Source organism: Oncorhynchus tshawytscha, unplaced genomic scaffold (assembly GCF_018296145.1).
Source record: "Oncorhynchus tshawytscha isolate Ot180627B unplaced genomic scaffold, Otsh_v2.0 Un_contig_11618_pilon_pilon, whole genome shotgun sequence".
Lineage (NCBI taxonomy): Eukaryota > Metazoa > Chordata > Actinopteri > Salmoniformes > Salmonidae > Oncorhynchus > Oncorhynchus tshawytscha.
Window position 1 is genome coordinate 80908 of NW_024609343.1, and position 21593 is coordinate 102500.

At 47.9% G+C, this 21593-nt stretch overlaps 1 protein-coding gene across 1 annotated transcript in view; it reads left to right on the top strand.

Annotated features, from left to right (window-relative positions):
• The first annotated feature begins 7943 nt into the window (after window positions 1–7943).
• tpp2 (tripeptidyl peptidase 2) overlaps window positions 7944–21593 on the top strand; it is a 53947-nt gene continuing 40297 nt past the window's right edge. The window contains 9 exon segments of the mRNA XM_042314929.1: window positions 7944–8253; window positions 10721–10849; window positions 11023–11247; window positions 14556–14580; window positions 14686–14704; window positions 15844–16375; window positions 16473–16724; window positions 19257–19411; window positions 21481–21593. The exon segment at window positions 21481–21593 is cut by the window's right edge and continues 51 nt beyond it. Coding sequence (XP_042170863.1) covers window positions 8089–8253; window positions 10721–10849; window positions 11023–11247; window positions 14556–14580; window positions 14686–14704; window positions 15844–16375; window positions 16473–16724; window positions 19257–19411; window positions 21481–21593 — 1615 coding nt within the window. The 5' untranslated portion in view covers window positions 7944–8088.

A 21593-nucleotide genomic window follows, 5' to 3' on the forward strand; every position in this document is an offset into this window, starting at 1 on the left:
ATGGAGCTGTCAGTCAGTGGTCTACATGGAGCTGTCAGTCAGCGGTCTACACGGAGCTGTCAGTCAGCGGTCTACACAGCCTGTCAGTCAGCGGTCTACACGGAGCTGGCAGTCAGCGGTCTACATGGAGCTGTCAGTCAGCGGTCTACATGGAGCTGTCAGTCAGCGGTCTACATGGAGCTGTCAGTCAGCGGTCTACACGGAGCTGTCAGTCAGCGGTCTACATGGAGCTGTTAGTCAGCTGTCTACAGGGAGCTGGTATCCTCATATCCCCTCTGGGATCAGGGTAGTAGACAACTTCAGAGGGAAAGAGGTAATTTATAGCCTGTTTAACATTATAGACCATCTCTGGTAAACCTGGCTGTCTGAACTAAAGGTCCCATATCGCCACCTAGTGTCAGTCAGGTAAGTTGCTGTTGACTTCCCAACTCCACATGTCCCTGTCGTTCCTGTGGACAGCATGCTTGTTACAAGGGGTTTGAGTCTCTATGGCACAGGTGGGGTCTTTCCCCACAGCCACAGGGTCTGTGGTTCAAACCCCTTACAGGCTGTTTCCTGTCCTTTACTTCAACTAAACATCCAATCACACCTACTTACTACAACTTAACATCCAATCACACCTACTTACTACAACTTAACATCCAATCACACCTACTTACTACAACTAAACATCCAATCACACCACAGTATCCCATCATCACATCTCCAATCACACCTACTAACTACAACTAAACATCCAATCACACCTACTTACTACAACTAAACATCCAATCACACCTACTTACTACAACTAAACATCCAATCACACCTACTAACTACAACTAAACATCCAATCACACCTACTTACTACAACTAAACATCCAATCACACCTACTTACTACAACTAAACATCCAATCACACCTACTTACTACAACTTAACATCCAATCTCACCCCAGTACCCCATCATCACGTCTCCATACACACCTACTTACTACAACTAAACATCCAATCACACCTACATACTACAACTAAACATCCAATCACACCACAGTATCCCATCATCACGTCTCCAAACACACCTACTAACTACAACTTAACATCCAATCACACCTACTAACTACAACTAAACATCCAATCACACCTACTTACTACAACTTAACATCCAATCACATCACAGTATCCCATCATCACGTCTCCAATCACACCTACTTACTACAACTTAACATCCAATCACACCACAGTACCCCATCACCACGTCTCCAATCACACCTACTTACTACAACTTAACATCCAATCACACCACAGTACCCCATCACCACGTCTCCAATCACACCTACTTACTACAACTTAACATCCAATCACACCACAGTATCCCATCATCACGTCTCCAATCACACCTACTTACTACAACTAAACATCCAATCACACCACAGTACCCCATCACCACGTCTCCAATCACACCTACTTACTACAACTTAACATCCAATCACATCACAGTATCCCATCATCACGTCTCCAATCACACCTACTTACTACAACTAAACATCCAATCACACCACAGTACCCCATCACCACGTCTCCAATCACACCTACTTACTACAACTTAACATCCAATCACACCACAGTACCCCATCACCACGTCTCCAATCACACCTACTTACTACAACTAAACATCCAATCACACCTACTTACTACAACTTAACATCCAATCACATCACAGTATCCCATCACCACGTCTCCAATCACACCTACTTACTACAACTTAACATCCAATCACACCACAGTACCCCATCACCACGTCTCCAATCACACCTACTTACTACAACTAAACATCCAATCACACCACAGTACCCCATCATCACGTCTCCAATCACACCTACTTACTACAACTAAACATCCAATCACACCACAGTACCCCATCACCACGTCTCCAATCACACCTACTTACTACAACTTAACATCCAATCACATCACAGTATCCCATCATCACGTCTCCAATCACACCTACTTACTACAACTAAACATCCAATCACACCACAGTACCCCATCATCACGTCTCCAATCACACCTACTTACTACAACTAAACATCCAATCACACCACAGTACCCCATCACCACGTCTCCAATCACACCTACTTACTACAACTAAACATCCAATCACACCACAGTACCCCATCACCACGTCTCCAATCACACCTACTTACTACAACTTAACATCCAATCACACCACAGTACCCCATCACCACGTCTCCAATCACACCTACTTACTACAACTTAACATCCAATCACACCACAGTACCCCATCATCACGTCTCCATACACACCTACTTACTACAACTAAACATCCAATCACACCTACTAACTACAACTTAACATCCAATCACACCACAGTACCCCATCACCACGTCTCCAATCACACCTACTTACTACAACTTAACATCCAATCACACCACAGTATCCCATCACCACGTCTCCAATCACACCTACTTACTACAACTTAACATCCAATCACACCACAGTACCCCATCACCACGTCTCCAATCACACCTACTTACTACAACTAAACATCCAATCACACCACAGTACCCCATCACCACGTCTCCAATCACACCTACTTACTACAACTAAACATCCAATCACACCACAGTACCCCATCACCACGTCTCCAATCACACCTACTTACTACAACTAAACATCCAATCACACCACAGTACCCCATCATCACGTCTCCAATCACACCTACTTACTACAACTAAACATCCAATCACACCACAGTACCCCATCACCACGTCTCCAATCACACCTACTTACTACAACTAAACATCCAATCACACCACAGTACCCCATCACCACGTCTCCAATCACACCTACTTACTACAACTAAACATCCAATCACACCACAGTACCCCATCATCACGTCTCCAATCACACCTACTTACTACAACTAAACATCCAATCACACCACAGTACCCCATCACCACGTCTCCAATCACACCTACTTACTACAACTAAACATCCAATCACACCACAGTACCCCATCACCACGTCTCCAATCACACCTACTTACTACAACTAAACATCCAATCACACCACAGTACCCCATCATCACGTCTCCAATCACACCTACTTACTACAACTAAACATCCAATCACACCACAGTACCCCATCACCACGTCTCCAATCACACCTACTTACTACAACTTAACATCCAATCACACCACAGTATCCCATCACCACGTCTCCAATCACACCTACTTACTACAACTTAACATCCAATCACACCACAGTACCCCATCACCACGTCTCCAATCACACCTACTTACTACAACTAAACATCCAATCACACCACAGTACCCCATCATCACGTCTCCAATCACAGAATAAACTGGCAACAGAAAAATACATTCCGGCAGTGGCCCAACTTTCTAATCAATAAATATTCTCACATTGTAATAAACAACCACAAACATAGCTTCAGAACAGCTTTGACCACACCCCCAGACAGTTTGACCACACCTCCAGTGACCACACCCCCAGACAGTTTGACCACACCTCCAGACAGTGACCACACCTCCAGACAGTGACCACACCCCCAGACAGTTTGACCACACCCCCAGACAGTTTGACCACACCCCCAGACAGTGACCACACCTCCAGACAGTGACCACACCCCCAGACAGTTTGACCACACACCATACCGTTTGACCACACCCCCCGACAGTTTGACCACACCCCCAGACAGCACGCTCCCTGAAATGATTGTCTTCAAACAAACAGATGACTGTCTTTAAACACCGCAACAACACCACACAATATGCATCTAACGGTTAAGAACATTGTGGATGAATAGTAATACAATGCACTGTGTGGCACCTTCTACACTTTCAGCCACAGATCACAGTTTAATCTGTTGTTGCTAGCAATATTCATAAAAAAACAACAGGGGTCAGCAGACCCCACTTTGGGAACCGCTAAACGCCAATTTATGCTTGATCCGAAAGGTGGTAGGAGGCTTAGAAGCAAGAGGCATGCAGAGGCTCGGTACAGTATCGATGTGGAGGACTCGGTACAGTAACGATGTGGAGGGCTCGGTACAGTAATGATGTGGAGGCCTCGGTACAGTAATGATGTGGAGGACTCGGTACAGTAACGATGTGGAGGGCTCGGTACAGTAATGATGTGGAGGACTCGGTACAGTAACGATGTGGAGGCCTCGGTACAGTATCGATGTGGAGGCCTCGGTACAGTAATGATGTGGAGGACTCGGTACAGTATCGATGTGGAGGCCTCGGTACAGTAACGATGTGGAGGACTCGGTACAGTATCGATGTGGAGGACTCGGTACAGTATCGATGTGGAGGACTCGGTACAGTATCGATGTGGAGGGCTCGGTACAGTATCGATGTGGAGGACTCGGTACAGTATCGATGTGGAGGACTCGGTACAGTATCGATGTGGAGGCCTCGGTACAGTAACGATGTGGAGGACTCGGTACAGTATCGATGTGGAGGACTCGGTACAGTATCGATGTGGAGGACTCGGTACAGTATCGATGTGGAGGACTCGGTACAGTATCGATGTGGAGGCCTCGGTACAGTAACGATGTGGAGGGCTCGGTACAGTAACGATGTGGAGGGCTCGGTACAGTAACGATGTGGAGGGCTCGGTACAGTATCGTACGCCTCTCAAGCGTTGTAACGATGTGGAGGGCTCGGTACAGTAACGATGTGGAGGCCTCGGTACAGTAACGATGTGGAGGACTCGTTACAGTATCGATGTGGAGGCCTCGGTACAGTAACGATGTGGAGGACTCGTTACAGTATCGATGTGGAGGCCTCGGTACAGTATCGATGTGGAGGCCTCGGTACAGTATCGATGTGGAGGCCTCGGTACAGTATCGATGTGGAGGGCTCGGTACAGTAACGATGTGGAGGGCTTGGTACAGTAACGATGTGGAGGCCTCGGTACAGTATCGATGTGGAGGCCTCGGTACAGTAACGATGTGGAGGGCTCGGTACAGTGCCTTCAGACCCCTTGGCTTTTTGTTACATTACAGCCTTATTCTAAAATGGATTCAATAAAAATGTTCCTCATCAATCTACATCACAATACCCCATGATGACATCACAATACCCCATGATGACATCACAATACCCCATGATGACATCACAATACCCCATAATGATATCACAGTACCCCATAATGACATCACAATACCCCATAATGATATCACAATACCCCATAATGACATCACAGTACCCCATAATGACATCACAATACCCCATAATGACATCACAATACCCCATAATGATATCACAGTACCCCATAATGATATCACAGTACCCCATAATGACATCACAGTACCCCATAATGACATCACAATACCCCATAATGATATCAATACCCCATAATGATATCACAGTACCCCATAATGACATCACAGTACCCCATAATGACATCACAGTACCCCATAATGATATCACAGTACCCCATAATGACATCACAGTACCCCATAATGACATCACAGTACCCCATAATGATATCACAGTACCCCATAATGACATCACAGTACCCCATAATGACATCACAATACCCCATAATGATATCACAATACCCCATAATGATATCACAGTACCCCATAATGACATCACAGTACCCCATAATGACATCACAATACCCCATAATGATATCACAATACCCCATAATGACATCACAGTACCCCATAATGACATCACAATACCCCATAATGACATCACAGTACCCCATAATGACATCACAATACCCCATAATGACATCACAATACCCCATAATGACATCACAATACCCCATGATGACATCACAATACCCCATAATGCCGCAGTGAAAAACAGGTTTTTCTTTTTTTTTTGCAAATGTATTGAAAATAAAAAAAGACAGAAATCCCTTATCTACATAAGTGTTCAGACCCTTTTCTATGAGACTCCAAATTGAGCTCAGGTGCGTCCTGTTTCCATTGATCATCCTTGAGATGTTTCTACAACTTGATTGGTGTCCACCTGTGGTAAGTTCAATTGATTGGACATGATTTGGAAAGGCACACACCTGTCTATATAAGGTCCTACAGTTGACAGTGCATGTCAGAGCAAAAACCAAGCCATGAGGTTGAATACATTGTCTGTAGAGACAGCGCTGAGACAGGATTGTTTCGAGGCACAGATCTGGGAAAGGGTACCAAACAAATGTCTGCAGCATTGAAGGTCCCCAAGATCACAGAGGCCTCCATCATTCTTAAATGGAAGAAGTTTGGAACCACCAACACTCTTCCTAGAGCTGGCCACCCAGCCAAACTGATCAATCGGGGGAGAAGGGCCTTGGTCAGGGAGGTGACCAAGAACCCGATGGTCACTCTGACAGAGCTCCAGAGTTCCTCTGTGGTGATGGGAGAACCTTCCAGAAGGACAACCATCTCTGCAGCACTCCACAAATCAGGGCTTTATGGTAGAGTGGCCAGACAGAAGCCACTCCTCAGTAAAAGGCACATGACAGCCCACTTGGGAGTTTGCCAAAAGGCACCTAAAGGAATCAGACGATGAGAAACAAGATTATCTGGTCTGATGAAACCAATATTAAACTCTTTGGCCTGAATGCCAAGCGTCACGTCTGGAGGAAACCTGGCACCATCCCTACAATGAAGCATGGTGGTGGCAGCATCATGCTGTGGGGATGTTTTTCAATGGCAGGGACTGGGAGACTAGTCAGGATCGAGGGGAAGATGAACAGAGCAAAGTACAGAGAGATCATTCATGAAATCCTGCTCCAGAGTGCTCAGGACCTCAGTCTGGGATGAAGATTCACCTTCCAACAAGACAACATAGAAGTGGCATCGGGACAAGTCTCTGAATGTCCTTGAGTGGCCCAGCCAGAGCCCAGACTTGAACCCGATCTAACATCTCTGGAGAGACCTGAAAATAGCTGTGCAGTGACGCTCCCCATCCAACCTGACAGAGCTTGAGAGGATCTGCAGAGAAGAATGGGAGAAACTCCTCAAATACAGATGTGCTAAGCTTGTAGTGTCATACCTAAGAAGACTCGAGAGTAACACTGCCAAAGGTGCTTCAACAAAGAACTGACTAAAGGGTCTGAATACTTATGTAAATGCTAAATTTCTGATTTTTTATTTTTAATACATTTTTTGCTTTGTCGTTATGGGGTATTGTGATGTCATTATGGGGTATTGTGATGTCATTATGGGGTATTGTGATGTCATTATGGGGTATGGTGTGTAGATTGATGAGGGTAAAAACTATTTAATACATTTTAGAATAAGGCTGTAACGTAACAAAATGTGTAAAAACTTTAAGGGGTCTGAAATGCTGTCCATGAACCAAACAGACCAGACTCAGCTGCTAATGCTTTGGTGTCTACTTATTTTATTTAACCAGGCAAGTCAGTTAAGAACAAATTCTTATTTTCAATGACGGCCAAGGAACAGTGGGTTAACTGCCTGTTCAGGGGCAGAACGGCAGATTTGTACCTTGTCAGCTCAGGGGTTTGAACTTGCAACCTTCCGGGTACTAGTCCAACGCTCTAACCACTAGGCTACGCTGCCGCCCCTTCTATGGAAGAGCCACCCCATTAAGCAGATTGTTTTCATTTATCCACCATTATTTGGTTTTAAACACTTTTACATTTAAAAAAAACATTTTTTTACCTGTGCCCCACTAATTAGGGTCCCATGGAAACACTGACCAGAACATTGTTTCCTTACTATTTTAATAGTCCATGTTTAAACCTTGAACAAAGACAAATAAGCCTACACTACTTCTGTTTTTAAACAATTCGCTATAGGCAGTGTATGAAATAGCTACAGAAGGACTTCTTTCGTTGCTATTGACTTAATTTTATGTGTTATTAGACACCTTTTTTTGAGGATGACTCCTGTGGCTCATTTGATTGTTCTAAATAGTGTACTGTCCCTTTAAAAAAAAAAAGTCCTTCCCGGTCTCTCTTCACTGTTTTTACCGGCCACGTTTCCCCCCCCTCTAAACTATACTGTACTCACTTGTCTTTGGTGTCGGTCTTCAACCTATTTCTCTGCTCTTTGTTTCCACTGTTACTCTGTCCGATCATGGCAGCTCATTCTACCGACGAGCCGTTCCCTTTCCACGGGTTGCTCCCTAAAAAAGAGACCGGCGCTGCGTCTTATCTCACTAGGTTCCCCGAGTACGATGGACGGGGTGTCGTCATCGCTATCCTCGACACTGGCGTGGACCCAGGGGCCCCGGGCATGCAGGTAAATTTACCCCGGTGCTTTTACAGACTACTAGGCCTCATTCAAAATTCACGACTAGCTAGTGATTTTTTTTTTTTTTTTAAACCGGTGCTACCTTGTCACTCCAATCTAGTAAAACTAGTTAGAAACTACTGTTCATCTGATTTACATTTTAACGAGAAAACAGCTAACGCCTTGTTGTTGTTGTTGTAACATGACAGGTCTGTCGGTAAATTAGCTCAGTTTAGCGTAATGGCTAATTTAACTTAACAAGCTAAAATCATATAGCAAACCATCAGAACATAATGTCCTAGTTAGCTACACCATAAAATACCGACAGACCATTGATTTTGGCAGGACTAGTGCTAATATTTCCCCACCATAGCATAAGAAAAAAGATAGATGATTATGGTTGCTGACATGTTTCATTTGAAATGTTTCAGTGACTAGCTAGTGAGTTGCTGTGACTTAGTGGTGGAACTGGGAGACTCTGATGGAAACAGGATCAAACATCTGAGAGCCGTCACTCAACTGTAGAGGCCCTGTCTGTCCTGTCTAGTTACTGTCTGTCCTGTCTAGTTACTGTCTGTCTGTCCTGTCTAGTTACTGTCTGTCTGTCTGTCTGTCTGTCTGTCTGTCTGTCCTGTCTAGTTACTGTCTGTCTGTCTGTCTCTAGTTCTGTCCTGTCTAGTTACTGTCTGTCTGTCCTGTCTAGTTACTGTCTGTCTGTCTGTCTGTCTGTCTGTCTGTCTGTCCTGTCTAGTTACTGTCTGTCTGTCCTGTCTAGTTACTGTCTGTCTGTCCTGTCTAGTTACTGTCTGTCTGTCTGTCCTGTCTAGTTACTGTCTGTCCTGTCTAGTTACTGTCTGTCTGTCCTGTCTAGTTACTGTCTGTCTGTCCTGTCTAGTTACTGTCTGTCTGTCCTGTCTAGTTACTGTCTGTCTGTCCTGTCTAGTTACTGTCTGTCTGTCCTGTCTAGTTACTGTCTGTCTGTCTGTCCTGTCTAGTTACTGTCTGTCCTGTCTAGTTACTGTCTGTCTGTCTGTCCTGTCTAGTTACTGTCTGTCTGTCCTGTCTGTACTGTCTGTCTGTCTGTCTGTTCCTGTCTAGTTACTGTCTGTCCTGTCTAGTTACTGTCTGTCTGTCTGTCCTGTCTAGTTACTGTCTGTCTGTCTGTCTGTCCTGTCTAGTTACTGTCTGTCCTGTCTAGTTACTGTCTGTGTCTGTCTGTCTGTCTGTCCTGTCTAGTTACTGTCTGTCTGTCTGTCCTGTCTAGCTTCTGTCTGTCCTGTCTAGTTACTGTCTGTCCTGTCTAGTTACTGTCTGTCTGGTCTGTCTACCCTGTCTAGCTTCTGTCTGGTCTGTCTCCTAGCTTCTGTCTGTCTGTCTAGTCTGTCCGTCTGTCCGTCCGTCTGTCTGTGCTTCCTAGCCACACCACTCAGCCCTCTGCTAAAGACCAAAGGTTTCTCTCTGACTCAAACATCTCTATGAGTTGGTCGATACCAGTTGGTATAGACTTTCAGAATATTACACTATTATATTGATACATCACTGACGGTGACATTTGTCTATAAATCCAATTTTATTTGTCGCATACACGTGGTTAGCAGATGTTATTGGTCACATGGTTAGCAGATGTTAATGCGAGTGTAGCGAAGTGCTTGTGCTTCTAGTTCCGACCTTGCAGTAATATCTAACATGTAATCTAACAATTCCCCAACAACGACCTCATACACACATCTAAAGAGGTGAATGAGAATATGTACATATAAATATATGGATGATCGATGACAGAGCGGCATAGACAAGGTGCAGTAGATGGTATAGAGTACAGTATGTACATATATAAGTAATATAAGATATGTAAACATTATTAAAGTGGCATTGTTTTAAGTGACTAGTGATCCAATTTTTGTGATTGGGTCTCCATGTTGGCAGCAGCCTCTCTGAGGTAGTGATGGCTGTTTATCAGTCTGATGGTCTGGAGATAGAAGCTGTTTATCGGTCTGATGGGTCTGGAGATAGAAGCTGTTGACCGGTCTGGAGATAGAAGCCGTTGACCGGTCTGATGGGTCTGGAGATAGAAGCCGTTGACCGGTCTGATGGTCTGGAGATAGAAGCCGTTGACCGGTCTGGAGATAGAAGCCGTTGACCGGTCTGATGGGTCTGGAGATAGAAGCCGCTGACCAGTCTGATGGGTCTGGAGATAGAAGCCGCTGACCAGTCTGATGGGTCTGGAGATAGAAGCCGTTGACCAGTCTGATGGGTCTGGAGATAGAAGCCGTTGATCAGTCTGATGGGCCTGGAGATAGAAGCCGTTGACCAGTCTGGATTAGTTGCACTGTGTCACCAGTATGTCAAGGTGTACTCATTGTGGAAACATAATTTGTGTGTTGTGTCGGGGTCAGAGAGGGTGTGTGTGTTTTTCGGTCAGATAGTGTGTGTGTGTATTTTACACTCTTCAACATCTGTGTCTTCTCTCCCTCAGACCACGACGGAGGGCAAGCCGAAGATCGTTGACATCATCGATACGACAGGCAGTGGAGATGTCACCATGGCGACGGTGGTGGAGCCTAAAGACGGAGAGGTGACCGGGCTGTCCGGGAGGACGCTCAAGGTACGCTACCCTCGCCACGCTGCCACTTCCTGGTCACACTGTCTCTGTACAGACTGTTAGCCTGTAGTTACATGTCTCTCTCTGTACAGACTGTTAGCCTGTAGTTACATGTCTCTCTCCGTACAGACTGTTAGCCTGTAGTTACATAACCACATGTCTCTCTCTGTCCTCAGATCCCTCATGCCTGGGATAATCCATCAGGAAAGTACCACATTGGGATCAAACATGGATATGAGTTGTTCCCTAAAGCTCTCCGAGAGAGAATCCAGGTATGGAGTGGATTTGTGTGGCCAAGTAATGAGGATTTGCACGTTGATATACACTACAAAAGTACGTGGACACCTGCTCGTCCAACGTCTCATTCCAAGATAATGACCATTAATATGGAGTTGGACCCCCTTTTGTTGCTATAACAGCCTCCACTCTTCTGGGAAGTCATTAATATGGAGTTGGTCCCCCTTTGCTGCTATAACAGCCTCCACTCTTCTGGGAAGGCTTTAATATGGAGTTGGACCCCCTTTGCTGCTATAACAGCCTCCACTCTTCTGGGAAGTAATTAATATGGAATTGGTCATTAATATGGAATTGGTCATTAATATGGAGTTGGACCCCCCCTTTGCTGCTATAACAGCCTCCACTCTTCTGGGAAGGCTTTAATATGGAGTTAGACCGCCCTCTGCTGCTATAACAGCCTCCACTCTTCAGGGAAGGCTTTAATATGGAGTTAGACCGCCCTTTGCTGCTATAACAGCCTCCACTCTTCAGGGAAGGCTTTAATATGGAGTTAGACCCCCCTTTGCTGCTATAACAGCCTCCACTCTTCAGGGAAGTCATTAATATGGAGTTGGTCCCCCCTTTGCTGCTATTACAGCCTCCACTCTTCTGGGAAGGCTTTAATATGGAGTTAGACCCCCCTTTGCTGCTATAACAGCCTCCACTCTTCTGGGAAGGCTTTTTAATATGGAGTTGGACCCCCCTTTGCTGCTATAACAGCCTCCACTCTTCTGGGAAGGCTTGCTGCTATAACAGCCTCTACTCTTCTGGGAAGTCATTAATATGGAGTTGGTCCCCCATTTGCTGCTATAACAGCCTCCACTCTTCTGGGAAGGCTTTCCTCTAGATGTTGGAACATTGCTGCTATAACAGCCTCCACTCTTCAGGGAAGTCATTAATATGGAATTGTGGGCGATTAGTCCTGGCTTGCAGTCTGCTTTCCAATTCATCCCAAAGGTGTTCGACGGGGTTGAGGTAAGGGCCCTGCTCAGGCCAGTCAAGTTCTTCCACACTGATCTCAACAAACCATTTCTGTATGGACCTCGCTTTGTGCACGGGGGCATTGTCATGCTGAAACAGGAAAGGGCCTTCCCCAAACTGTTGCCACAAAGTTGGAAGCACAGAACCGTCTATAATGTCATTGTATGCTGTAGCGTTAAGATTTCCCTTCACTGGAACTAAGGGGCCAAAACATTTTCTCCTAGACCAAACTTTACAGTTGGTACTATGCATTCAGGCTCGTAGCCTTCTCCTGGCATCCACCAAACCCAGATTTGTCCGTCGGACTGCCAGATGGTGAAGTGTGACTCATCACTCCAGAGAACGTGTTTTCACTGCTCCAGTCCAATGGCGGCTAGCTTTACACCACTCCAGCCGACGCTTGGCATTACACATGGTGATCTTATGCTTGTGTGCGGCTGCTCGGCCATGGAAACCCATTTCATGAATCTCCAGACGAACAGTTCTTGTACTGAAGTTGCTTCCAGAGGCCGTTTGGAACTCAGTAGTGAGTGTTGCAACCGAGGACAGACTATTTTTACGCGCTTCAGCAGTCGGTGGTCCCGTTCTGTGAGCTTGTGTGGCTTACCACTTCGCGGTTGAGCCGTTGTTGCTCCTAGACGTTTCCACTTCACAATAACAGCCCTTACAGTTGACCGGGGGGCAGCTCCAGCAGGGCAGAAATTTGACAAACTGACTTGTTGGAAAGGTGGCATCCTATGAAGGTGCCACGTTGAAAGTCACTGAGCTCTTCAGTAAGGTCATTCTACTGCCAATGTTTGTCTATGGAGATTGCATGGCTGTGTGCTCCATTCTATACACCTGTCAGCAACAGACATTGCAGATTCCACTCATTTGAAGGGGTGTCCACATACTTTTGTGTATAAATAATGTATGCTTATATTGACCAACAAACACGATGACAGAAGGATGTCTGTGTTGATGTGTTGACAGAAGGATGTCTGTGTTGATGTGTTGACAGAAGGATGTCTGTGTTGATGTGTTGACAGAAGGATGTCTGTGTTGATGTGTTGACAGAGGGATGTCTGTGTTGATGTGTTGACAGAGGGATGTCTGTGTTGACAGAGGGATGTCTGTGTTGATGTGTTGACAGAGGGATGTCTGTGTTGATGTGTTGACAGAGGGATGTCTGTGTTGATGTGTTGACAGAGGGATGTCTGTGTTGATGTGTTGACAGAGGGATGTCTGTGTTGACAGAGGGATGTCTGTGTTGATGTGTTGACAGAGGGATGTCTGTGTTGATGTGTTGACAGAGGGATGTCTGTGTTGATGTGTTGACAGAAGGATGTCTGTGTTGATGTGTTGACAGAGGGATGTCTGTGTTGATGTGTTGACAGAAGGATGTCTGTGTTGATGTGTTGACAGAAGGATGTCTGTGTTGATGTGTTGACAGAAGGATGTCTGTGTTGATGTGTTGACAGAAGGATGTCTGTGTTGATGTGTTGACAGAAGGATGTCTGTGTTGATGTGTTGACAGAGGGATGTCTGTGTTGACAGAGGGATGTCTGTGTTGATGTGTTGACAGAAGGATGTCTGTGTTGACAGAGGGATGTCTGTGTTGATGTGTTGACAGAAGGATGTCTGTGTTGATGTGTTGACAGAAGGATGTCTGTGTTGACAGAGGGATGTCTATGTTGATGTGTTGACAGAAGGATGTCTGTGTTGATGTGTTGACAGAGGGATGTCTGTGTTGACAGAGGGATGTCTGTGTTGATGTGTTGACAGAGGGATGTCTGTGTTGATGTGTTGACAGAGGGATGTCTGTGTTGACAGAGGGATGTCTGTGTTGACAGAGGGATGTCTGTGTTGACAGAGGGATGTCTGTGTTGACAGAGGGATGTCTGTGTTGACAGAAGGATGTCTGTGTTGACAGAGGGATGTCTGTGTTGATGTGTTGACAGAGGGATGTCTGTGTTGATGTGTTGACAGAAGGATGTCTGTGTTGACAGAGGGATGTCTATGTTGATGTGTTGACAGAGGGATGTCTGTGTTGATGTGTTGACAGAAAGGAGGAGAAAATCTGTGATCCAGCACACAGAGCAGCTCTGACAGAGGGATGTCTGAACAGTTGACCCCTCCCCTCACAGGTGTTGACAGAGGATGTCTCACAGGTAACACTTTGATGTGTTGACAGAAGGATATCTGTGTTGATGTGTTGACAGAGGGATGTCTGTGTTGACAGAGGGATGTCTGTTGATGTGTTGACAGTAACAGGGATGTCTGTGGTAACACTTTGATGTCTCCCAGGTGTTGATGTGTTGACAGGTAACACTTTGATGTCTCCCAGGTTGATGTGTTCCCCTCCCAGGATGTCTATGTTGACCTGTCCCCTCCCAGGTAACACTTTGACCTCTCTCCCAGGTAACACTTTGACCTCTGACCAACAGGTAACACTTTGACCTCTCCCCCCCAGGTAAACTTTGACCTCCAGCACACAGGTAACACTTTGACCTCTCCCCCCACAGGTAACACTTTGACCTCTCCCCGGGCAGGTAACACTTTGACCTCCCCCCCAGGTAACACTTTGACCTCTCCCCTCACAGGTAACCCTCCCCCTCACAGGTAACACTTTGACCTCTCCCCTCACAGGTAACACTTTGACCTCTCCCCTCACAGGTAACACTTTGACCTCTGACCTCCTCCCCCACAGGTAACACTTTGACCTCTCCCCTCACAGGTAACACTTTGACCTCTCCCCCTCCCAGGTAACACTTTGACCCTCTCCCCTCCCAGGTAACACTTTGACCTCTCCCCTCCCAGGTAACACTTTGACCTCTCCCCTCCCAGGTAACACTTTGACCTCTCCCCTCCCAGGTAACACTTTGACCTCTCCCCTCCCAGGTAACACTTTGACCTCTCCCCTCCCAGGTAACACTTTGACCTCTCCCCTCCCAGGTAACACTTTGACCTCTGACCTCCCTCCCAGGTAACACTTTGACCTCTCCCCCTCCCAGGTAACACTTTGACCTCTCCCCTCACAGGTAACACTTTGACCTCTCCCCTCCCAGGTAACACTTTGACCTCTCCCCTCCCAGGTAACCTTTGACCTCTCCCCTCCCAGGTAACACTTTGACCTCTCTCCCCCCATGGGTAACACTTTGATGCTCATGGGTAAATGTGGTGTGGGCGTAAACAGCATTAGAGGTATAGATTCAGTTCACATTTTGAAACAATCCCTTACTGAATGTATTTTTGTGAGTTATATATTTTTTGGGGTTCAAAATGTAAATTGTCACTAACAGGTCTTCATCATCATCATCATCATACAGGGAAAAGCTGAAATATCTTCAATAAGTTTTCAAACTTTTTGTTATGTCCTGAGGAAACTGCTCAGGGAGTTCACCATGAGGTCAATGTTGACTTTAAAACAGCTACAGAGTTTAACGGCTGAAAGGAGAGAACTGAGGCTGGATCAACAACTTATTGACTCCACATTACTAACCGGCAGTAAATGACGGAGGGGAGGGAAGGAAACCTGTACCGGATCAAAAGCATTCCCAAAACATGCTCCCTGTTTGCAGTAAACAGGGTTCGGACAAGGTGCTGAAAGTATCTTGAATTTGGCTTCAGATTCAGACCTTGAAAATCTGACCTGTTGGTACTTTGTAATTAAAATGAGTGAAGAGCCGATAATAATCAGATATATTCACGAAAAATATTACAAAAATGTATTGGTCTTGTAAATTAACTCTGGTCGCCAGGCGAGCTCCACCCACACTGTCACTCAGCCAGGCCCCACCCACACTGTCACTCAGCCAGGCCCCACCCACACTGTCACTCAGCCAGGCCCCACCCACACTGTCACTCAGCCAGGCCCCACCCACACTGTCACTCAGCCAGGCCCCACCCACACTGTCACTCAGCCAGGCCCCACCCACACTGTCGCTCAGCCAGCCAGGCTCAGCCACCCACGCTGTCGCTCAGCCAGGCCCCACCCACGCTCAGCCAGGTGAGCTCCACCCACACTGTCGCTCAGCCAGGCCCCACCCACGCTGTCGCTCAGCCAGGCCCCACCCACGCTGTCGCTCAGCCAGGCCCCACCCACGCTGTCGCTCAGCCAGGCCCCACCCACGCTGTCGCTCAGCCAGGCCCCACCCACGCTGTCGCTCAGCCAGCCAGGCCAGCCACCCACACTGTCGCTCAGCCAGGCCCCACCCACGCTGTCACTCAGCCAGGCCCCACCCACACTGTCGCTCAGCCAGGCTCCACCCACACTGTCACTCAGCCAGGCAGGTACAGAACTGATTGATTAGGCACCACCCACACTGTCACTCAGCCAGGCTCCACCCACACTGTCACTCAGTCAGGCCCCACCCACACTGTCACTCAGCCAGGCCCCACCCACACTGTCACTCAGCCAGGCCCCACCCACACTGTCACTCAGCCAGGCCCCACCCACGCTGTCACTCAGCCAGGCTCCACCCACGCTGTCACTCAGCCAGGCTCCACCCACACTGTCACTCAGCCAGGCAGGTACAGAGGCTGCCCATTCATCAGCCAGGCTCCACCCACGCTGTCACTCAGCCAGGCTCCGCCCACGCTGTCACTCAGCCAGGCTCCACCCACACTGTCACTCAGCCAGGCTCCACCCACGCTTTATTTCAGTTCATGAAACATGGGACCAACACTTTACATGAGGTTCTAACTGTGGAATTCAGTGGTTGGTTTTCGCCAGACATAACGGGACACATCTCGTCCAAAAAGTTGACATGGAGGAGAGACAACTGCCACGAGCCGTCACCTCGATGAGAAGTGGGACATGGAGGAGAGGGACAACTGCAACGAGCCGTCACCTCGATGAGAAGTGGGACATGGAGGAGAGGGACAACTGCAACGAGCCGTCACCTCGATGAGAAGTGGGACATGGAGGAGAGGGACAACTGCAACGAGCCGTCACCTCGATGAGAAGTGGGACATGGAGAAGTGGGACATGGAGGAGAGGGACAACTGCAACGAGCCGTCACCTCGATGAGAAGTGGGACATGGAGGAGAGGGACAACTGCAACGAGCCGTCACCTCGATGAGAAGTGGGACATGGAAGTCTGTCGTGGCAGCTACAAGTCCCATGAAGTGGGACATGGAAGTCCCATGAAGTGGGACATGGAAGTCCCATGAGGTGGGACATGGAAGTCCCATGAAGTGGGACATGGGAGTCCCATGAGGTGGGACATGGGAGTCCCATGAGGTGGGACATGGGAGTCCCATGAGGTGGGACATGGAAGTCCCATGAGGTGGGACATGGAAGTCCCATGAGGTGGGACATGGAAGTCCCATGGGGTGGGACATGGAAGTCCCATGAGGTGGGACATGGAAGTCCCATGAGGTGGGACATGGAGGTTGTTTGTTGTTTTGTTGTTTTGTTTCTTTCCTTACCTAAATACCTTTTTTGACCTGTTGGTTAGAGCCTGTAAGTAACCAGTAATGGTTTATATACAGTACATTGGGTCCTACCAATGGTTTATATACAGTACATTGGGTCCTACCAATGGTTTATATGCAGTACATTGGGTCCTACCAATGGTTTATATACAGTACATTGGGTCCTACCGGGTCCTACCAATGGTTTATATACAGTACATTGGGTCCTACCGGGTCCTACCAATGGTTTATATGCAGTACATTGGGTCCTACCAATGGTTTATATACAGTACATTGGGTCCTACCGGGTCCTACCAATGGTTTATATACAGTACATTGGGTCCTACCGGGTCCTACCAATGGTTTATATACAGTACATTGGGTCCTACCAATGGGTTATATACAGTACATTGGGTCCTACCAATGGTTTATATACAGTACATTGGGTCCTACCAATGGTTTATATACAGTACATTGGGTCCTACCGGGTCCTACCAATGGTTTATATGCAGTACATTGGGTCCTACCAATGGTTTATATACAGTACATTGGGTCCTACCGGGTCCTACCAATGGTTTATATACAGTACATTGGGTCCTACCAATGGTTTATATACAGTACATTGGGTCCTACCAATGGTTTATATGCAGTACATTGGGTCATACCAATGGTTTATATGCAGTACATTGGGTCATACCAATGGTTTATATACAGTACATTGGGTCATACCAATGGTTTATATACAGTACATTGGGTCCTACCAATGAACTGTATGGTAGGTAGACTGAACTGCCCTGTCTGGTAGGTAGACTGAACTGCCCCGTCTGGTAGGTAGCCTGAACTGCCCCGTCTGGTAGGTAGCCTGAACTGCCCCGTCTGGTAGGTAGCCTGAACTGCCCCGTCTGGTAGGTAGCCTGAACTGCCCCGTCTGGTAGGTAGCCTGAACTGCCCCGTCTGGTAGGGAGACTGAACTGCCCCGTCTGGTAGGGAGACTGAACTGCCCCGTCTGGTAGGTAGCCTGAACTGCCCCATCTGGTAGGTAGACTGAACTGCCCTGTCTGGTAGGTAGACTGAACTGCCCTGTCTGGTAGGTAGACTGAACTGCCCTGAACTCTGGTAGGTAGACTGAACTGCCCTGTCTGGTAGCCAGGACCATGGTAGACTGAACTGCCCCGTCTTGTAGGTAGACTGAACTGCCCCGTCTGGTAGGTAGACTGAACTGCCCCGTCTGGTAGGTAGACTGAACTGCCCCGCCTGGTAGGTAGACTGAACTGCCCCGCCTGGTAGGTAGACTGAACTGCCCCGCCTGGTAGGTAGACTGAACTGCCCCGCCTGGTAGGTAGACTGAACTGCCCCGCCTGGTAGGTAGACTGAACTGCCCCGCCTGGTAGGTAGACTGAACTGCCCCGCCTGGTAGGGAGACTGAACTGCCCCGCCTGGTAGGGAGACTGAACTGCCCCGTCTGGTAGGTAGACTGAACTGCCCCGTCTGGTAGGTAGACTGAAATGCCCCGTCTGGTAGGTAGACTGAAATGCCCCGTCTGGTAGGTAGACTGAACTGCTCTGTCTGGTAGGTAGTCAGGACCGTGGTAGACTGAACTGCTCTGGGTCCTTGGGACATTGGGTCCTACCCTGGACTCTGTCTGAATTGTGAATTCTCGTTATTGTACGATTTAAAACGGCAGTTTTAAACATTTGTCACATCCCCAGCGGGCCATTTATCAATGAAATGTGTGTAAATGAGTTTTCACATTTAGTTTCCTCACGCCTGTCCGTTGTTTTCTCAGGCTGAGAAGCTGCAGAAGGAGGAGCTGCTGTGTCAGTCCGAGATCCTGGCGTCTCTGGAGAAGAAGTACAACGACCCGGGTCCGGTCTACGACTGTCTGCTGTGGAACGACGGAGACACCTGGAGGTAGGAGGAACACCGTCTACTGGGTCAAATCCCTTTTCAGGCCCTCCTTTCTGCCTTCCTCAGTCCGTCTACTGGGTCAAACCCCTTTTCGGTCCCTCCTTCCTGCCTTCCTCAGTTCGTCTACTGGGTCAAATCCCTTTTCAGGCCCTCCTTCCTGCCTTCCTCAGTTCGTCTACTGGGTCAAATCCCTTTTCAGTCCCTCCTTCCTGCCTTCATCAGTCCGTCTACTGGGTCAAATTTTCAGGCCCTCCTTCCTGCCTTCATCAGTCCGTCTACTGGGTCAAACCCATTTTCAGGCCCTCCTTCCTGCCTTCCTCAGTCCGTCTACTGGGTCAAACCCCTTTTCAGGCCCTCCTTCCTGCCTTCCTCAGTTCGTCTACTGGGTCAAATCCCTTTTCAGTCCCTCCTTCCTGCCTTCCTCAGTTCGTCTACTGGGTCAAATCCCTTTTCAGTCCCTCCTTCCTGCCTTCCTCAGTTCGTCTACTGGGTCAAATCCCTTTTCAGTCCCTCCTTCCTGCCTTCCTCAGTCCGTCTACTGGGTCAAACCCCTTTTCAGGCCCTCCTTCCTGCCTTCCTCAGTCCGTCTACTGGGTCAAATCCCTTTTCAGGCCCTCCTTCCTGCCTTCCTCAGTTCGTCGTGATGAGAGGATTTGTCCCTCGGTGTCTTATCCATCTGTGTTCATCCCACCAGGGCTGAAGTGGACATTTTTAGAGTGGTTTTTAGAGATCTGTCTTTATGTGTCCTAAACCCTACTCCTTAACCCCTACACCCCTCTAACCTCTACCCCCCCTACCCATGAACCTCTAACCCGTAACCCCTACCCCGTAACCTCTAACCTCTACCCCTAAACTGATACCCAGTAACCTCTACCCCTAAACTGTTACCCCGTAACCTCTAACCCCTACCCCGTAACCTCTAATCCCTACCCCGTAACCTCTAACCCCTAAACTGATACCCCGTAACCTCTAACCCCTAAACTGATACCCCGTAACCTCTAACCCTACCCCGTAACCTCTAACCCTACCCCGTAACCTCTAACCCCTAAACTGATACCCCGTAACCTCTAACCCCTAAACTGATACCCCGTAACCTCTAACCCCTACCCCGTAACCTCTACCCCTAAACTGATACCCCGTAACCTCTAACCCCTACCCCTAAACTGCTACCCCGTAACCTCTACCCCTAAACTGATACCCCTAAAGTGCTACCCCGTAACCTCTACCCCTAAACTGATACCCCGTAACCTCTACCCTCTACCCCCTAAACTGATACCCCGTAACCTCTACCCTCTAAACTGATACCCCTAAAGTGCTACCCCGTAACCTCTACCCCTAAACTGATACCCCTAAAGTGCTACCCCGTAACCTCTACCCCTAAACTGATACCCCGTAACCTCTACCCCCTACCCCTAAACTGATACCCCGTAACCTCTACCCTCAACTGATACCCCGTAACCTCTACCCCGTAACCTCTACCCCGTAACCTCTAACCCCTACCCCCTAAACTGATACCCCGTAACCTCTACCCCCTAAACTGATACCCCGTAACCTCTACCCCCTAAACTGATACCCCGTAACCTCTACCCTCTACCCCTAAACTGATACCCCGTAACCTCTACCCCTAAACTGATACCCCGTAACCTCTACCCCTAAACTGATACCCCGTAACCTCTAACCCCTAAACTGATACCCCGTAACCTCTACCCCCTAAACTGATACCCCGTAACCTCTACCCCTAAACTGATACCCCGTAACCTCTACCCCTAAACTGATACCCCGTAACCTCTAACCCCTAAACTGATACCCCGTAACCTCTAACCCTAAACTGACCCTGTAACCTCTACCCCTAAACTGATACCCCGTAACCTCTAACCCCTAAACTGATACCCCGTAACCCCTAACCCCTAACCCCGTAACCTCTACCCCTAAACTGATACCCCGTAACCTCTACCCTCTACCCCGTAACCTCTAACCCCTACCCCCTAAACTGATACCCTGTAACATCTAACCCCTAAACTGCTACCTTGTGACCTCTAACCCCTAAAGGTACTGACCTCTAACCTCTACAGGGCTGTGGTAGACACCTCAGAGACTGGAGATCTGTCCAGCTGCACGGTACTGACCTCCTACAGAGAGAAGCAGGAGTTTGCTACTCTGGGAAACGCTGAGATGCTCAACTACT